Consider the following 19,351-nt stretch of genomic DNA (forward strand, 5'->3'; position numbering starts at 1 on the left):
AATTTATCTTGTTCTTTAAAAGGGATGATTTTAAATTATTTTTACCATTAGATCCGTATTTGTTGTTTTTTCTCATATTTTATGGAGCATTGTAATTTAAAAAATTTATAATAGTTACTTGTCTTTCCTCCTCCTTTCTATTCATGTTTGGATGGCTAAAATTTTGTGATGGAAAAATAATGACTCTCTATCATATTATTATTTATTTCCTTATATCATCTTTTATGAAATACCCCCCCCCCCCTTTCATCCTATTGAACGAAGTATAAGACTAATAAATCCTATATTTTGACAAATTTTTATTTCATTTAAGTTGTTAATCAATAAAATTTTCATTTATACCCTTACAAAATTTTCATTTATACTCTTACAAATTTATATATACTCTTGCTGCATTAGATATTAAATAAGATCCAAACTTTTATATATGAGTGTGTATATAAGGGAGGAACTAGTAATGGGCTAACCTGGGTGCCCAGGTCCAATTGAAAAAAAAAAATTAATACTATTGTTCCTATAAGCCCGTGTACTACTCTTCTTCTTCCTATCAGCTCAGTCAAATCCATAGTATTTCTATAAATAAAAAGAGTTATAAAATTTACAAAGGTCAAACCTTAAATATGAGCAAACCCAAAAACCATAGGCATGCTTAGTCACAAAATAAACCATAATAAAATATAATAGGGCCCAATCCAGTAAATCAAAACACATTGTTAGTCTATCGAAGAAGACCTAAACTCTTCGTGTGTAAAGCACTAAGGCATAAGTAAATGGATATCATGAATTATTATTGTTAATCCTGTGAAATATTGAATTTTATTTTTGTATATATATATATATATAAAGGGCTTTGTTGATGACTTAATAATTTCTTGTTAAATTGGGTAATTTAATATATAATGGATTAATAACTAGTCAAGGGCGAAGCACATAGGTTTTACTTTCTAATGTGAATTTATTGATAAGGAACATATATATCTTGCATTCTTGTAATTATTTGTTTTAATACTTGTATAAAACAAACTTCAATAGATTTTTGACTGTAAAAATACGTTATAGTTTGGAAGTGTAAATGTGTTAGAAAGTCGTAGATTATTGGGTTTAATTGAATAACTGATGCATGATAATTATGTATTTAGAGTGTAGATGACATACTAAGCAATCATGAGTTTAATTATTTTTAGCCCTCTCTCCTTTGCCATCCTAGCTCCGCCCCTGTGTGTATACAAATACATGATACAAAATTAGACATAAAATTGAATAAAGTGAAAATTATATATATATATATATATATATATTGTTAATTTTTTATGAAATTATTATTATCACGTATTGTACACATAGTTTTTGAATTGAATTTAAAATTCATTAATTTATTGTTTACACTCATAATACAATATTATTAAGAAAAATAAACCTTAAATGAATATATATATATATATAAATAATTATATATTAATTCTTGAAAAAAATAATAATTACAAAATTTGACTTATATTTAGCAAAGTATATAATTGAAAGATATAGTGATTTAGGACTTAAATGAAGAAAAAAAAACAATAATAAAATGGAACTTATTAGTCCTAAGGGAATTTTTTTTAGAACTTATTTGTCTTTCAATAAGAAAAGTAGGACTTGATGGTAATTTACTAAAACAAAATAATAATAATAATAATAATAATAATAATAATAATAAATGAGGAAACCTACATTGCGATGGGCCTGAGCCTTTGGGCGCTGTTAAACATAAAGTTCGCAGAAAGAAATAGAACCCGCTTTGGGTTTGGGGACAAAACTAAGCACCTTTCAGGGTTTAGGGTTTTTACGCAACTTCTCTGCAACCCCAATCTCCGTTGACGATTTCAGGTAAACCCCCCAACCTCCAACTTCTCTTTGTATGTTCAGCTTCAGAATCGCTTACATCATTACCTGTTTAGTTATTAGCGCGCGCACACATATATACACGCACGCGCACACACATATATATTCACAAACACGCACACACAGACCATCATCATTTGCAAGTCAATTGAACTTGAACTGCCATATTTTTGGGTCAAAATACTTGCCGGTTATTTTAATATTGCTAGCTCGTACAATTTGAGGGTAATTTGTTTTGGTTGCACGGTTTGTATAATTTCCGGTATTTTTGAGTGATTTAAATGCAATCAATTGTAAAAATACTTCGCCATTCTTGCATTTTGGAATATCGTTCTGCCGGACTGCTTCTCATGGATATGGATCCCCCTCCTAATGTTGGCGAATTAATTTTTTCTAAGGAGTTACTAACAAGAAAATGGTCCAATGATTTGTTATGACTGAAGGGTTTTGTCCTTTCAGTCAATTTGGAGAACGAGGAGGAAAAAGGAAAGGGTAGGGAAGGATAGAATAAGCTAGCAGAAAAAAGACAGAAAATGAAGGATGGTGACAACCCTTCTCTTGTTTTAGAAATTAGGGAGATAATGAATAGAAATGATAATTGTTACCAATACTCTTGTTTGGGTAAGATAGATGATGTAAAAAAAAAAGAGAGAGTTGAAGGTGCAAAATAAGGTTCACTTCCTGACTTGTTGTAAAGAAATGAGGGATATAGTTAGTAAGCAATAACTACTTTATCCCTCCCTTAATTTCCTCCCACTTTTGGAAGGAAAGGAAAACATCATTTCCTTCCTCCCTCTCTTATTTCTTGAACATCGTTTAAGCTTTCTCTCTATTCCTTTTATTTTCTCCTCCACCCCCTCCCTTCAAAAGAGGGTGAAAAAAAAAAAAAAAAAAACTCAGTCCAAGCATATTCTTAAAAGAAAATAACAGTATGTTAAAAAGGACCTGCTCTACCATGCTTTTGGTTAAAGCAATGAATACTGTCACACTAGCCATTTTGTTTTAACATGTTCCTTGAAATTAATGCTTTGATAATTTTCCTTACAATAATTGTCTCAATAAGTTCTAAAATTTTGGTTATTGTTTAATTTATCGAATAAAAAATGGTTATTTTTTATGATTTATACAGAACTTGCAAAATCTCCTGACGTGTATTGGATGGTTGTGGTCGTGTTCTGTCTAGCCATTGATATTTTTCTCGGGTTATCATTGCTTCTTTGTTTATGACATCTAGGCTACTTTAACTCTTTGTGTTGTATATTTATCAGAGAATTTGTATATATTTTTTATTATTTTCTTTTTTATTGGGGGAGGGCGAAGCAAAAGAATGTTTTAATCTTCTATGCATATGGATGCCTATCATTTACATGAGTCAATTTATTGTCTATATCTTGAGGGTTATCTAACTATTAAAGGTGCATTTGGAGATTAAACAGGTGTTTAGTTTAAAGAGTTAATTGTAGCTGACTAAGTGATTATATGCATATTCTTGTATTTTTTTCCTGTCTTGTTTGTTAGATTTTTATAGAAGATGGGGAAGAAGCGAAAACACAGTGAAACCGGGGTTGCAACCCTTGTAGGGAAGGATGAAAGTGCTCCAGAGAGACCTAAACGGACACTTTTGGGTTGGAAAGACAAGGTTGAGGATAAAGAAAGTAATTCTATGGTTTTTAGAAATAAGGAAAAGGTTTTGGTTACTTGTTCTCGCCGCATTAATTACAGGTGGAAATTGGTGTCTCTTCTCTACCTTTTTCTTTTATTGGAATTTCCATTGATCAGTTCATTTCAAAGTTGCATTTATCAATTTTGTTATTCATAGGTATCGGCATTTGATGTTGAATGTGGTATCACTTTTGCCTCATTGTAAGAAGGATAACAAAGTTGAATCGAAAGAAAGTAAAGGTGCAACTTTGAATGAGTTAGTTGAACTAAAAGGCTGTTCATCTTGTCTCTTTTTTGAGGTAAATGCTGTTTTATTTGTGCTGCTATTTTTTATGCTGGTATTTGTTATTTCTGTGGTGCTCTCTCTCTCTCTCTTTCTCTCTCTATCTCTCTCGTTCATTTGACACTGATCTTTCTATTTGTGTCATTGATGAGTTGTCAGAATTATGCCATGTCATTGATAAACATGGTATTGGATATCGATCTTCTTCGCTTATTGTGATTTATATATATATATATATATATATATATTTACTTAGATTTGGTTTGTGATTTTATATAGATTTCACTTACATGATTTCTGGGTTGATGCTTTGTGATTAAAATATTCTGGAGTTTTAAAACCAGAGGAATAGAAGTGCTGTAGCTTTCATGGAATTGATTATACCTTGTCATGTCTCATTTTTCAGTGCAGAAAACAAAAAGACCTTTATCTATGGATGGCTAGGTGCCCAAGTGGTCCATCTGTGAAGTTTTTGGTTAATGCCGGTAATATTTTGTTTTGTTTCCAAACAATATGGAGACATGAGACTTAAATTGCCTTAGATGTGTAGTTCTTGCAGTTCTGAAGCAGCTTTTGTAATCCTATGAAATTATGAGTTGGTTATTCTGACATGCGATTAGATGTTAACAATATCTTTTCTGAAGCACTGACAAAAATGGCCTAATTATTGGAAATTTTATTTGTTTATAAAGTGCATACGATGGAAGAGTTGAAGCTTACTGGAAATCATCTGAAAGGTTCACGGCCTATTTTGACTTTCTCAACCAATTTTGAAAAAGATGCCCACTGGAAACTTGTGAAAGAGATGATCATGCAGGTAATGTTGTTCTGGCTTTGTTTTTTTTAGTGGAATTGGCTTTGCAGTCTTATACTTTCTCAGCATCGATAAAAACCTGTTCATTTGCTTGTGAAAAAATTCAAATATATATATAGCAAGAGCAAATTTGGACTAAAGGTAAAAGAAGGGAAAGTTTTGAACCTAGATCCTAATGAATGCTACTTCAGTGACAAGGCATATTAATTTTTTTCAAGGCATATTAATTTTTTTCAAGTTGTAGCCCTGTTGTTGCAGTTATTTGTCATTCATCATGGGAGTTTGAATCCTCATGTGGTATATAAATTGGCTTACGATTGGGAAGGGAAAAGCTAAGATGTGAATTGTCACCAGTGCTCCGAGTCTCTGACTTTGTCTGTGATTGTAATTTTTCCAAGTTCATGTTATTGATATCGGGTGCTGGTACATGTAGAAGTGTTGGGATTACTTAATCAGTTAATCCTATGGGTTCAGAATTTCTTAGGTATGGCAACGTGGACACACACCCACACACGTCTCATGTTATGTTAGTATTAGAGGTTAGTTTACCATTGAAAACACAAAACAAAGAAGGAAAAAAATGTTGGAGAGGAATATAGAAAATAATAACATTTTAAAAAGTTTAATAAAAATAAAAAATAAAAAAAAAGTTGGGGAGGAATGTTTCCCTTTCTCTGATGAGAAGTTGAGAGCAACTAGAACAAAAGCTTTTGATGAGATCCACTAGCTGCCATTTTTGTTTCATCATTTAATTCTTCTTGATCCTATCAAATACTTCTATCAAATTTTTGCTCTGATTTTGGTGATTGTGGCCTTCAACAGCCTGGTATACTCCATCAACTAAAAATCCTAAATTTGAAGAGATCTAATAGATGTAATATTTATTTAATTTTCTCTTCTTTTTCTTCCTTTTTTCTTTTCCTTGTGTATATGGCACACAGATGCATGTGTTGGTAGGCCCATATATTGTACCCATGTGGCTATCCTGTTGTGTCGACACAGGTACCTTGAGGTAAAATAGGCGAGTCGGGGATCCAATTCATGGACATAGTATTACAGATATTTAAGATACTCAGTCTCAAAATTTTGTGCTAGATCTCCATCTTTCTAGAACTTTGTACATTTGAGAGAGCATCAAAACCTATTATTTGTCTCAGATTAAGGTAGTACAATTATGAGTTAAATCCAGCTATTGGGATACCTAGTGGTGCTCCCTAAGTTGTATGTGCTCCACATGTATTTAATTTCTATACTATATGATGACAATTTTTTTCATCTTAGGTATCATTTTCTTTAAAATGAATTTTGTTTTAATTTGATAATGTCCATCATTCTGTGAAGTAGTTGTTTCCATGAAACATATTTGTTCAAGTTTATTATAACTGATACTCCTTTGAATTTTTGCTTCAATTTTTTTATTTGTCAGATATTTGGGACTCCAAAGGATCACAGGAAATCTAAACCCTATCATGACCATATATTTGTATTCTCAATCGTTGATGATCACATATGGTTCCGGAATTACCAGGTTGGCGATAATCCTCATGAAATCTATAATTACTGTTTGTATACTTTGTAAGTTTGAAGGCATCGAACCTACCATATCTAATGCTTGTTGTTACTGTCCCTTGCTTATATTTCCATATCTATGTGCAAAAGTGTCACTTGCTCATGTATAATTGCTTACATAAATATGTGATTGTCCACAAAATGTTACCAATTGATGTGAAATATTTGAGTTTAAAATGCAAACAATTTCTTTGCTTTAGCAGTTGTTTGAGTGAACTCATTAATATAATAAGCTTGGACAGTTTCAGATAAGGAGTCTTGAGATTCACACCAACTCCAATTATAAAGTTTTTGTGGTTTATAATGTTAGCGTGATGTGGTTGTCCACAAAATGTTACCTATAGATAGTGAACTTTTTGAGTTCAAAATGCAACCAATTTCTTTGCTTTAGCACTTATTTGGGTGAACTCATTCGCATAATAATCTTGGACAGCTTTGGGTAAGGAGTGTTTAGATTGACACTGACTACTAACATAAAGTTTTAATGGTTGATGAACATTAGCTTACCACAAAAATTCTATGTAAAGTTGTATTGTTTAGTGACCTAGAATTCCCAATCATTAATCCCTTTTGGGCATGAACTAGAAGAAACTAATACCATTCCATTTGTTTGAGCTGATCTGATTTCCTGGACTAATCTTCTTTACCAAATATTAGGTTATTTGATAGTCATGGTCTTAAGTCCCTAGCCACCAGCAACCATATGGTCTGTTTATTGTGGGTTTGGACCCCATGCATATGGTTTTCAATTTGGTGACATGTTTTCAATGTTCTTGCATCATTTTACATGTATGAGATGTGGATAACACCTGATTCCCAAGAAAGCAGCCTATCATAATTGGAAATAAGAAACCAAATTCCTTCATTTCAAGTGGTTATAGATGTGATGTAATTTTGAAGTACTCTATTTTACTAAGCTGCAAGAGCAGTTGTGTGAGATTCTGGAACCAAGTTCTGCGTTCAGTTTTCTTCAATAACATACCATTCAATCTTTAATATGAAAACACAATTCATGATAGTAACAATGTTCCTTCACTTTTCAAAACAGATATCTGTTCCTCATACTGAAGCTGATAAAATGGACAGAGGGTCACTGGATAAAATGACACTCGTTGAGGTTTGCAGCAATTCCCCTTGATCAACATGTCTTATCAGGTACCTGTAAATTATTGCAAACTAATTTCATCTGTGTTTGTGGTATAGGTTGGTCCAAGATTTTGTTTGAATCCTATCAAGATATTTGGTGGCAGCTTTGGAGGCCCAACTTTATACGAGAATCCGTTTTACATTTCACCAAATGAGGTTAGGCGATTTTTATACTTCTACATTGGTCTATAAAGCTCAAGTTTTGTTGCATTGTTTCAAAGATTGTTAAATGGTTTTGCCCTTCTACCATCATGGATTGTGTCTGTTGGGATAGTGATCTTTGATGTGTTCTGGCTGGTAGCCACAGCTGCTTTTTCCTGATCTCTTTTTCATAGAATTTTTTAAACACAATTAATCCCATAAGCTGTCAGATCAACATAATGGTTCCAACAAACATTCCAACCTGATAAGTTGAGGGATCAACATTATATTAAACCAGAATTAATATCTTAAGAATCAGATAGGTGGTTGGATAATCCAGATTTTCTATATCAATTAGCTTGGTGAAAAGGGTGTTCTCTTTGACGGGAGATCAGTAGGGCTCATGTCTTTTTTTTCAGGTCCTTGGCAACCCACCTTGATGTGTGTGTATGGGCATGCACATTCATCTGATGCAATGTATTTATGACCTAATTGATATGCGTATGGACGATGGACAGACATTCATCTTATTCTACTATCTTTCATTTCATAATTTAATCTGTGATTCTTTATCTTATGGTTTCAGATTCGTGCATTGGAGAAGAGAAAGAAGGCTGGGAAGTATGCTAAGAAAGTCAAAGCCAAGAGCAGGAGGAAGATGCATGAGCGATCAAATCCTTTGAAGCCTGATGAGTTTGCAGAAATGTGGAAAGAATGATAAAAACCAAGCAGGCCAAAGTAAGGGGACCTCTTTTTATCACATTTCAATCAACCTTCCTCCTAATTACCTTTTTCCTTTTATGGCAAAAGGAAGTACATTTTGCTTGATGTTGGTAATGAACACCTATTTTGTCGAATCATTTTATCTTTTATGTATCAGCAATTCAATATATATTTGGCTATACTGAAAACACACCTTGTATGTTTTTTTTTTAATTTTCCTATGCAATTTGAAACGATGCATGTGAAAAGTGATTTTTATTTATGTATCATTCTCTCAAAACCCTGTATCCACGCTCACTGGGAAATTAGTACAAACTAAAGAGGAAACGAAAGGAAAATACAAGGAAAGTAACGCAGAAGATTGGTTGGTTGAAGCATCAATGTTGGTGTTGCGTCAGCTAATTTGTGTTCCAATCAGTCCAATTGGCTTCACTTCCAACGCGTGGGATGCTGTTAACCCTTGAGTACTTATCAACCTTGAAGTTGGCCCCACACATCACCCCTTCACTATCAATCCTAGGCATTGCTTTCATCTTGTTCATCGGGTGCTCGAAACTCATCAATCCTCCTCCACTGAGAAACATGCAACCTGCATTCACACACATCACAATGCATGTCAGTTCTATCATATCCACTCTCCTGGAATATCTTCAATAATTCAGGGCGACTAAAATACCCTTGTCATACCTGATGGGAAGGGAGCATATGATTTGGCACAGCCTGCTTTTATGACCTCCAAATCGTCACAAATTACCACAGAGCCATCAGCTGCAAGACCCCAGAACAGCTTAACTCCACCATCAGAACCCTGTATCAATCAACGTCCAAAATATCAGTATTAGCCATATACTTGTATAGACACGAAAGGTATCAAAAATACATATTTGAGTGATGAATCTTCAAATCTCTTTTAAAATATGAGATAAATATCTATCTAATAGATAAACAGCTTGAGAAAAAAACTAGTACAACCAACATACCAGTGCAGAAAAAACAGAGCCTGCCTTGCTATCATAGACAACAAAGGCAAAGCTTCCTTCAAAATCCTTGACGACCTGATCAGCCGGATAAGGTCCCCGGTCACGGAGAGTCCGGTACGCTTCGATCACGAGCATAGCTTCGTTTGTGTTCTTTGATTGCCCATATTGTTTATTCAGAGCGCACAGGTTGTTCAAGCTCCCGAAGAAGAGACAATAAATTTCATCAAACCCACAAAATAACCTGCAGTGGTAACAAGCCCATAAGATCAACTGATGCATATTAATCTATCTATATAGATGAATTACATGAATATATGTAAATACATATATATAGAGAGAGAGAGAGAGAGAAAGAGAAAAAGACCTCTGGTGGAGAGAGAAAGTCTGGTCTTGGCGGACGTAGGCGAGCACGGCGGCGTGTCCGAAGCTCATTGAGAAAGCGTTGGTGGGATGAGCAGAGAGGAACTCTTTGAGAGTCTCTTCTGGAAGCTTTGGTTTCTTGGATCCATTGACAGATGCAGGGCTATTGAGCTCTTCTGGTGGATTAGCAAAGGCCTTGTGAAATATAGCCAACATTTCTTTTTGTTATATATATGAAAAACCCACAATAAATTGAAATAGAAAGGATGAGAAACACAACACAATGAGATCTTAACAGTTTTGTTGAATGAGAAGTGGAGATGGTGATGAAGGGTATGTATGGTATTTATAAGAAAGAGAGAAAGCAATAGTCATACCCAGAAAATGAGAAGAAAGAATAAATGGGCAGGTGTAGGTGTAGATGGCGTGAGGGCAGAGTTTGTCTTTATCCAGGGCATGGATTGTTGATGGGGATGACGATGGATAAGGATTCTCGTTTTCCAATGTCTTTATCTTTCATTTCTTTTTTCTTAGTGCTACTTTTCTTTATAAAATTGCTATCTCCACGCTAGGCAGTTTGTTTGCCCTTTTTTAGACTTTGGGTCCTCTTTTTATTTTGTTTTCGCTGATGGTGTGTGTTTTGGTATTATATTGTGTTGATGAATATTTTATGATGCAAAATTAAATAAATAATTGTTTTTAGAAAAATAAAAAAGAAAAACAAGTGGGACTACTGGATAAGGTTATCATTTATTCTAAAATAACAAAAAAAATAAAATAAAAAAGGAGTGAAAGGAAAATCTGGAGTGGTATCAATTAAAACTGGAGGGAAAATAGCCTTACTAATTAATGACAATTTTCCCGTATTTGAGAAATAATACGGATGGGGTTTGGACCGTTTGGTATAAGATATTATCCACAACTAGTAACAGTGACAAAGATCCAAGTCATCTCTCGAGATCCCAATGGTTTCTTGAATATTACTGTGGGCAGTTGCCACGTCAGGCTGCGGAGAAGGTACAATGTCAAATTTGATGGCTTCGTTTCGTTAAGGTGTTAGGTGTCACCGTCTCAACGTGTCACGGTCAAATGGTGGAATCAAAATTCTATCGGGGTTATATTTTTCTGCTCTCACCGCTCAAAATTCACCTATTTTTTTCTGGCTTATAAAAATAATAAAATTTTATTTTTAAAATTTCAAAATTATAAAGTATATGATATTGAAATCCATAAAAATGGAAATTTTTTATTGGATTAATTTTATTGACATCCCCTCTATAACGACCCGAACCCGTAGGTCCGAACAATTAACGGGGTCCTTATTCGAATCCGAAGTCATCTAAGTCAATTCATGACGTATCTAGTAACCATACGTCATCATTATACTTTAAATATGTCCGAAGAAGGCTTTAGGAAACATTTCAAGGTTCAAGATTAAAACACACGAGAAAAGAAGTAAAGTGCCACAAACAGCTTTATTTCGGTCGGCTGAAATGTAGCTTCAGCCGGCTAAAATGAGGTTTGCACCGGTCGACCGAAATGGCCATTCCGGTTGGCCGATTATGGCCCCAACAGTAACTTGAGTTACTGGAAAGATCGGCCGACCGAAGTGCCAATTTCGGTCAGCCGAAATGGCCCTTCGAGCTCTGAACCTGCTACTGGACAGCTAAGAATGAGAAAATTATGAAACTTTGGTAGGGAACTTTGAAAATGCTCTAAACCTGTCCCAATGCACTACAAAATGACTTTTTCATTTCATGGTCGTGAATGTCAATAATATACTACAAAGCCATCTCGTTAACTCCATTCAAATAAGTACTATACACTGTTATTATATTTAGTTCCATTTAAATCAAAATAGAGTCAAAGCTCTAAGTTACGTTACATGGCCATGCTAAACAAACTTAATACATTTTCAAGACATTGCTTTACAAAATGAATGGCTCAAATACAAAAGATAGCAAAAGAAATGAACTCCAAGTTCCGTTCAAACTTATAGAGGATTTTCATCCGCCACCTCCTTCCCGTAACCTGAAAATGTTAAATATAAGGGGTGAGTAAATTGCTCAGTAGATGGTGCCTAAGGCACACCTCTTGTGACCCCGTAAATCCAGACAATGAATAGAACAAAAGAGAACGGGATCATGCTATGCTGAGAAATACAACATCAATTTCAAGTAAAAAATAAGCAATGTGGTGCTAAGAAATGCAATGTCGTGCTATGTCGCTCCCCATTTTCAAAACCATCCATCATTTTTCAAACCGTTAATATAACCCGTCCCTCGGTGACTCCTCAGCGACACGAGAGAATAATTGGCTACTGTCCCTGACCCTTGGTAACCCTGCGGCTTTATTTGGGGCCCAAATAGCTCAACCACGCTAGGGTAATTTCCTTAATTCCCTCTAGGTTATATAAACACCACAAACCCTCGGTACCTCCTCGGCATCCAGGTTTTCTCAAACCCTTTTTATCAAATCTTTCCCCAAAATCCCTCTTTTTCTTTCATTTCAAACCAATCCTTCCCTTTTTATGCCCAATGATATGCATGAATGTCTCATGTTTTCAATACTATGAAAATAATGAATTTTTTACTACACAATTCAATATGTTTCTATATAACAATTTCCAATGAAATTAAACACTTTAGGCATGAAATACTACCATGTAAGCATGCTCTTTCACACAAATCAACAAATACATATATTCAAATGCTTCAAACACAACAAATATATCCTAAAAAAATATCAACACAAATTAAGCATGCTAGGCAACAATTAGTGAAGAATTAACTCACAAAGGTCAAAAAATACATGGATTAGAGACTCCTACCTCTAAAGATGCAAAAATTCCTAAAATGGTTCCTAAATTCAAAATTCCTAGAGTGCACCAAACAAGGAATTACTTATATCTATGTATAGATCTCACCGTGCTCTTCGATTTGCTGCAAACGGCACCCAAAAACTCCAAGAATTGAAGAAGTAATTGGAGTTTGAAATTTGTGAAGAAAAGAAAAAAAGAAAATTGAGAAAGAGAAGGAGAGAGAGGAGACTTACGGGAGAGAGAAAGGAAATGAGGCTAAAATGGCCTCTTGGTCACTTATTCAATTAGTGGAAAGTGGGTTCCACCACAAAATTTTCATTTTTGACTTTTCTTGTTCTTTTTAACTTTAATTTTTCACCACAATATATATACACAAACTACATAAAACACATTAAATAAAATAAATGAGATGCAAATGGACCCAACTGAAATTCCCGTACGTAACAATTCCGGTAACGGGTCCCACTCGAGGTCGTCCGGTCAGAAAAACTAAAAAATTCAAAAATAACAAACCTTACATTTCAAAGAGTCATAAACTCAAGAAAACGCCCGAAACAACTCTCGGACACATCTGGCACACCCACGGTGTCTGGTACGCAAAACAAGAAAAGACGAAAATGCCCTTGCAAAGACAAAATTTTCGAAAAAATGAAAAATGGTGAAAAATGGAAACATTACACTCTCAGGTTTGGCTAAATATCACCCTTAAATATCTTTCGAAAATAACTATTACTTAGGTCTAGTTTTACTTTTTCATCAAGATCTTCGTTAAAAACATAAAAAAGACAACTTTACTCTTAATTTTTTAATCCTATTTATTCCTAAATACCAAGTTACTTAAATAACTATTATACTCTCATTGACACCCCTCAGAAAGTGTTCACCATCACAGCAGGGCCACCACCCACAAGCCTACCGCAGTCGCCAGCTGGAGCCACCATGGATGGAGGACTGGTGCGTGCCAAGGGTCACTTTAGTAAAGGGAGCTGATCCGCTGGTTCGCGGTGCAAAGTAAACAATAGAGATCAATGGCTAGGATTAAAGTCAGCTGCGGGAAGCGCTAAAGTACCGCGCGAGCATCAGTAGCCATGCACCCATGGTGTTGAGTTCGCCTAATGCTATATATATGTATGTACCATACGTATTATATAATGTATAAGGTAAATTGCAGTGACATCCCCTCATGTTTGCTTAAAAGACTGGTAGATACAACTAGAGCCATTTTTGGACAATGACACCCCCCAGGTTTGCAAACTTGGACAATAACACCCCAAATATGATGAAAGTACATATTTACCCTTTGACCATGTAAAATGACCAAAGTAGTCTCAACCAATATACACAATCACCACCACCGCAACCTCCACAACCACCATCTTCTTCGTTGTTCCACCACCATCACACAAAGCCACACAAAACTCAACAACTCAAAATTACAAATATATCCATATATATATATACACACACATACATACGTACAAAACATAGGTTTTCAAATTACACACATATACCTATAAATTACAGGATTTTCGTCTATATCAAATTATGCTCACTTTTTTTTTTGTGTATTGTTCTTCATTATTTTCTTATAAATATAATCTCTTTCCAATTGGTATACAATGAGTAAAAAAAAAAATTCAATAGCAGACACATTGTAGCAGAAACTCAGACACCCAGCCGATGTGACGATCCTGGATTTTTTATAAACCCAGTGTGTCCTGACCTGAAACGGATCCAAAAATGCGGAAGCAAGAAACAAGATAAAGGTCTCTCAAGGAACAACACACCTCTAAGACCCTAAGACGACCTTCCATGAGGTCACAGAACCTAAAGGAATAAAGTGCGGAAGTAAGAGATTGAAAAATAACAATTAAGCCCCCAGGGGCAAAATAGTCATTTTTAAAAATATGGATTCGGGTGCCACCGAGTACACCACTGAAAATATAACAAAAAAACTAAACAAGATGGACTCAAGAATCGTATGATTCGGAGTCCGGATGAAGGAGAAACGGCAAGACGAAGAAAAATGAGCACTTAAGGCTAAAAGGGTAAATTAGTAATTTCAAACTGAAATGGGTACCCCCGTGTACATCATTGGATAAATAATGAAAAATTAACAAAGTTGGACTCAAGAATCACTTGATTCGGAGTCCGGACGACAAAGATATCAAGTCTTGAAGTCGAAGGAAGGGAAACCCTATCCCGGTTCGAACCAAAAACTGATACTACTTCACTAAAACTTGAATATCTTAAGGTACAAATGGAATCTGAAGCTCTAATTAGTACCATTGGAAAGCTTATTTTGACGCGGTCAATTTAGACTTAAGAACGGACCAATTCAGAGTTAAAACAAAGAAGATACGACAACCAGAAATTGAAGGTGCAGTGCTGAACCAAACACACACACACACGAACAGTACAGACGAGCGCTCGTAGATGAGCACGCCCAAGGAAAAAACCCACTGCCCTACTTACGAGCGCTCGTACCCCATGGACGAGCGCTCGTCTTGCAGACAAGCTTAACAGCTTTTTGAGTTTAAAATGTGATTTTGAGGACTTTCTGGGTCTTTTTGAGACAAACACAAAGAAGAACCCCCCCTCCCCCGCACCCAAATCATGTTTTCTACCCATCAACGTAGACGGAAACAAAAAAAACTGCTTTGAAATGTCTATAATGCCTCTAGATCAGATTAGACTCAAAACGACGAAAACACAACTTTGCACCAAGCGTGCATTTGACCCCAAATGCATTTCTAGGCTGAAAAGAATATGCATGCAAACGTAATAAGTGATTTTGAGCGCGCAGGAACGGTCTGCGACTCCCGGAAATGGCCGAGTCAAAATCTGACCCCCCGACGGCCAAAAAGGCGAAAATGAACTTGAAATAGAAATTTTGAAATCCAAAATTAACAAATGATTATAAATTACCGTTTGGCCCTTGGCCACACTTCATACATGATTAATGAAACCCTATGAAAGGATAAAAATGGAATTCCCACACCCGATGTAACCATTATGAAACAATTATTTGTCATTTTTCAATATTTTCATAATATTTCATAAAGTCAAAAGTTACATAGGATACAAAATAATCGTCATTGGCCTTCGGTCTCATCTCATACATATCAAATACATTACAAAAGGTATACTTATGTACACATTACATATCAAATATACAAGTTTTGACATATAAAGTTACAAGTGGCATTTCAAGCCAAACTTTACAAGAATCATGAACAAGAATACACTTAAGGAACTTCAATTCATCGAAACGATCCTGGGATATTGTGCATCCCAAACCAAGGCATCCGTACCTGACAAATCACCCGGTAACTTTGGGGTGAGTAAACAAGTTTACTCGTAGGGAATGAGCATGCATAGACTCAATTTCTTTACAGATTTTTACATTCACATGAAACAATTCAAAAGGATCATGCCACCTAATGTCTATAACAAAGTGAGACTCAGGGATCATCCTAAGCTACCATACCTCATTTCTAGTATAAATCACATCATTCATGCAATTCAACAATATAAAAGCATGTTATACGAAGTAACACGATATAGATTCTCAAAGTTATCAACTTGAAATCTAGAATACGAAAACAACTAAAGTGGGTCATGCCACCTAACGTCTATGTTCCAATTGAATCTATAGGATCATTCCTAAGCCACATTAGAACAATAAAGTACAAATCACAATACCGATGCAATTTAATCAACATTGGAACTTCCAATACAACACATAAAGCATGATTTCTCAAAGTTAACATCTTGAAACTCAAAATGGAAATAAAACAAGGAACAACAAGTTACTACATCATCTAATTATCAACTTGAAATAAAATGTGAAATCAAGCAAGATGGATACTTGAACATCACGCCGGATCAGACCGACACCATAGTTACTTTAGGGTTACTAGCCCATAGGTAACCTCCCTATGTGCGCACTAGAGGGACATTCCCCCGTACTAGAACCATATCCTAACCGTAGTCAAACAACGACATCTCCAAGTTTTCAAAATCAACAAGTTGTGCAACAACGTATACATCAACATATTTATACAAGATAATCAACCATCTACCACGCACAACCAAATTTGGAAACACATACAATACATGCTCTTAGTTCACAACTACTATGGCATGAAAGATGTCAAAAACAAAGTGTGTAACTCATTACACATGACAACAATATATTCCATAAAGAAAACATACTCTCATGAATATAAATGTAACAACAATGTTATCCAATACTCAAAATGTAACCAAATGAATATACAACAAGTCCAAGTCTATGATTTAAACATATAAACAACTTTTAAAACACAATTAAATCCATGGAGCAATTAGATAGAATTTAATTAAACAAAAATAATTAAATTCTCTAGATTTCAAATCAATTCCAAATAACTTCAAATTAATATGTGTGTAACAACATAACATGGTCATTACATATATCAAATCAAAAGTGTAAAATGAGCAAGACATCATCATGCAGAATTTAATTAATTTAAATCATTTAAATCTCTAGATTTCAAAAGTTGTTCAAATGATCCAAGAGTAATATCTAACAAGGATTAAGTCATGGCCATGCCATATATCAAGTCAAAAATAAAATGCAAGCAAGGTACAATTAAGTAGAATTTAAATCAAATTAAATTCATTAAATCTCTATATTTGAAAACTCATTTAAATCATCCCAAATTAATATATAACAAAAATCAAATCATGTCCATGTCATATACCAAGTCTAAAGTGAGTTATACGCAAGTTACAATTAATCATTAATTTCTCAAATTAATATAAGACATACATACAACCTATACATCATTACAAAAGCAATTAATTCACTTAGAAAAATAAACTAGAACACCCCTTACTTCACTAGAGAAGTGTCTCTCTAGAATCAAGGTAAATCAACACAAAATGGCAAACCCTTCAAGGGTTATGTAGAAGAGGATGAGAATAACAAAAAGTATTCCAAGTTTTATGGTCTAAGGTAAGTGGAAGGCCCTCAAAAATCAAAGTCAATGCCTAAGCATCAAGCTTCTCTAATGGTAGCTAGGGTTTGTGATGAGGAAGATAATGACATAATGTGATAAAGTATGAGTGGAGGAAATAGAAATCCTCTACTTAATATGTGATCTACACCATGGTCAACACACACATCTATGGTCAATTGCACAAAAACCGTTCCTTAAAACTATAATCCCAAAGTGACCCAAAAAATAATTGCAAGACTTAATTTGGAGCATACACTTGTCACTTATCCAAGCATCCATTGTAGGCTTAATAAACCTACACTTGTCGAACCCTCCAAGCCAACAAGTGCACCTATCCTTGGTCAACAAGTGGTTGAATCTCTACTCTCCACATGTCATCATCCAAGGCATCTAAGTGCCTCCACACAAATGTCAACAAGTAGATCAATGAGAATGTGACACTTGTCACTTTCTGGAAATTACAAAAAGGTCATTTTTCAAAATATCTTTCAAATTAAATTACAAAATGGTCCCCAAGACGAAAAATAATTACTTACAGTAATTACACAAATAACCCCAAAAGAAAGAAAATTTCCAAAGAAGTGTGCATCCATACCCCTAAAGAATAAAGTACACCATTAGCATGCTTTTCTACAAAAGTGAGAATACACATAACATGAAATTTGAATATCATGGATGCATGCAAAATTAGAATCAAATCCGAACACAAAAAGTGAGGTTGTGCTTACAAATTGACAAACGAAATAAGACGAAAAGTGAATAATGTCCAAAAAATAAAAATATGAAAATGACTTGGTTATTAAAGAAAGTTGTCAATTCAAAGAAAAGAGTCTCGGAAACCATTTCCGAGCACTCAAGACGACACTAAGTGATGAGTAACCGAACTCAGAAAAGAAATTTCAACAAAAAAAAATTCCCCTGTAAAATCTGAGGAAAAATGAAAGGAATGAAATGACTGGGTCATTATAATCTACCATCCTTAAAGAGATTTCGTCCCCGAAATCAGGAACATTCCCAGAAAAACCAAATAAGAACCGTACATAAAGTCACACCAAGGAATGGATTAGAAGTACCGAAGGACAACTCCAAAGGTCTCAAGATTATTCGAAGGAATGCGAAAACTAAGAACTGAGTGACATCTCCCAAACGAATCGGCATATTAACCCAATGTTAATCACCGAGAGAATCCAAAGACAACAACAAGTCGAATCAAGACAGATGAGTAAGAACGACATGGCAGTACGAACAACGATTAAAACCGCCCACACTTACTCATCAGTAAGGTAGCATAATAGTATAAGGCACTAGTTCATAACATACCCCCAACAGTTGAACCCAGAAATAAATTTTTTTCTATACAAATGACATCAATGTCGAAAATGATCATTACCAACAGCACTACAGACACCAGACATCTGCGAGAGTTGGGGTAACTAATCCCAAAACTCTAACAACAATGTCATTGGTACCGTTACGCTTAAGACCTTAAATCCACAGTGCAAGTAGAGTCAGCAACTCCTACATTGCAAAACACCCTTTTTAACAACCTCAGTCACGAATCCAAAGCCTGACAAGTCTGTGCCCTCAAGCCAATGGATTGGACCCATAAAACCGAAAACCTAAGCACAAATCTAAAATAGACCTACCGTAAGGCTACATACAGAAAACAAAATGCTGGGTCAAAATCCCTATAGTGGACAACTAAAATCTCATAACACAAGTTTACTACGTAGCTCACTCATGATAATCCCGACAACTAAGGTCACAAAACCCCAACATAAGTGCAGGAAAAACGAAACAGTATAAACCAGATACTTGCATAGTGTATACTCACAAAATTAAATGACATAAACCAAAGAATACTTTAGTACTAAATACACAGTACACATAAAGTAAACCAAATAAACCACCTATCACATAAGGGTAAAACAAATAGCGACGCGTTATACACCACCAACGGCACAA

The 19,351-nt window shown here is 34.9% G+C and overlaps 2 protein-coding genes across 2 annotated transcripts; one reads left to right on the plus strand and one right to left on the minus strand.

The window, feature by feature from the left end:
• Positions 1-1,728: 1,728 nt before the first annotated feature.
• Positions 1,729-8,481, plus strand: LOC132308535 (ribosome biogenesis protein BRX1 homolog 1-like). Its single transcript, XM_059806639.1, has 9 exons — positions 1,729-1,866; positions 3,400-3,603; positions 3,701-3,842; positions 4,233-4,311; positions 4,519-4,643; positions 6,067-6,168; positions 7,258-7,326; positions 7,413-7,511; positions 8,083-8,481. Exons 2-9 carry the CDS (start codon positions 3,413-3,415, stop codon positions 8,212-8,214), a joined length of 939 nt encoding a protein of 312 aa, XP_059662622.1. The 5' UTR covers positions 1,729-1,866; positions 3,400-3,412; the 3' UTR covers positions 8,215-8,481.
• Positions 8,460-10,020, minus strand: LOC132308536 (stem-specific protein TSJT1-like). Its single transcript, XM_059806640.1, has 4 exons — positions 9,564-10,020; positions 9,200-9,440; positions 8,907-9,027; positions 8,460-8,808 (listed from the first exon to the last, which is right to left on the minus strand). Exons 1-4 carry the CDS (start codon positions 9,773-9,775, stop codon positions 8,618-8,620), a joined length of 765 nt encoding a protein of 254 aa, XP_059662623.1. The 5' UTR covers positions 9,776-10,020; the 3' UTR covers positions 8,460-8,617.
• Between the last annotated feature and the right edge of the window lie 9,331 nt (positions 10,021-19,351).

This window comes from Cornus florida, unplaced genomic scaffold (genome assembly GCF_030987335.1).
Source record: "Cornus florida cultivar Cherokee Brave unplaced genomic scaffold, ASM3098733v1 CherokeeBrave_3.0.0_Hap2_Chr05, whole genome shotgun sequence".
NCBI lineage: Eukaryota > Viridiplantae > Streptophyta > Magnoliopsida > Cornales > Cornaceae > Cornus > Cornus florida.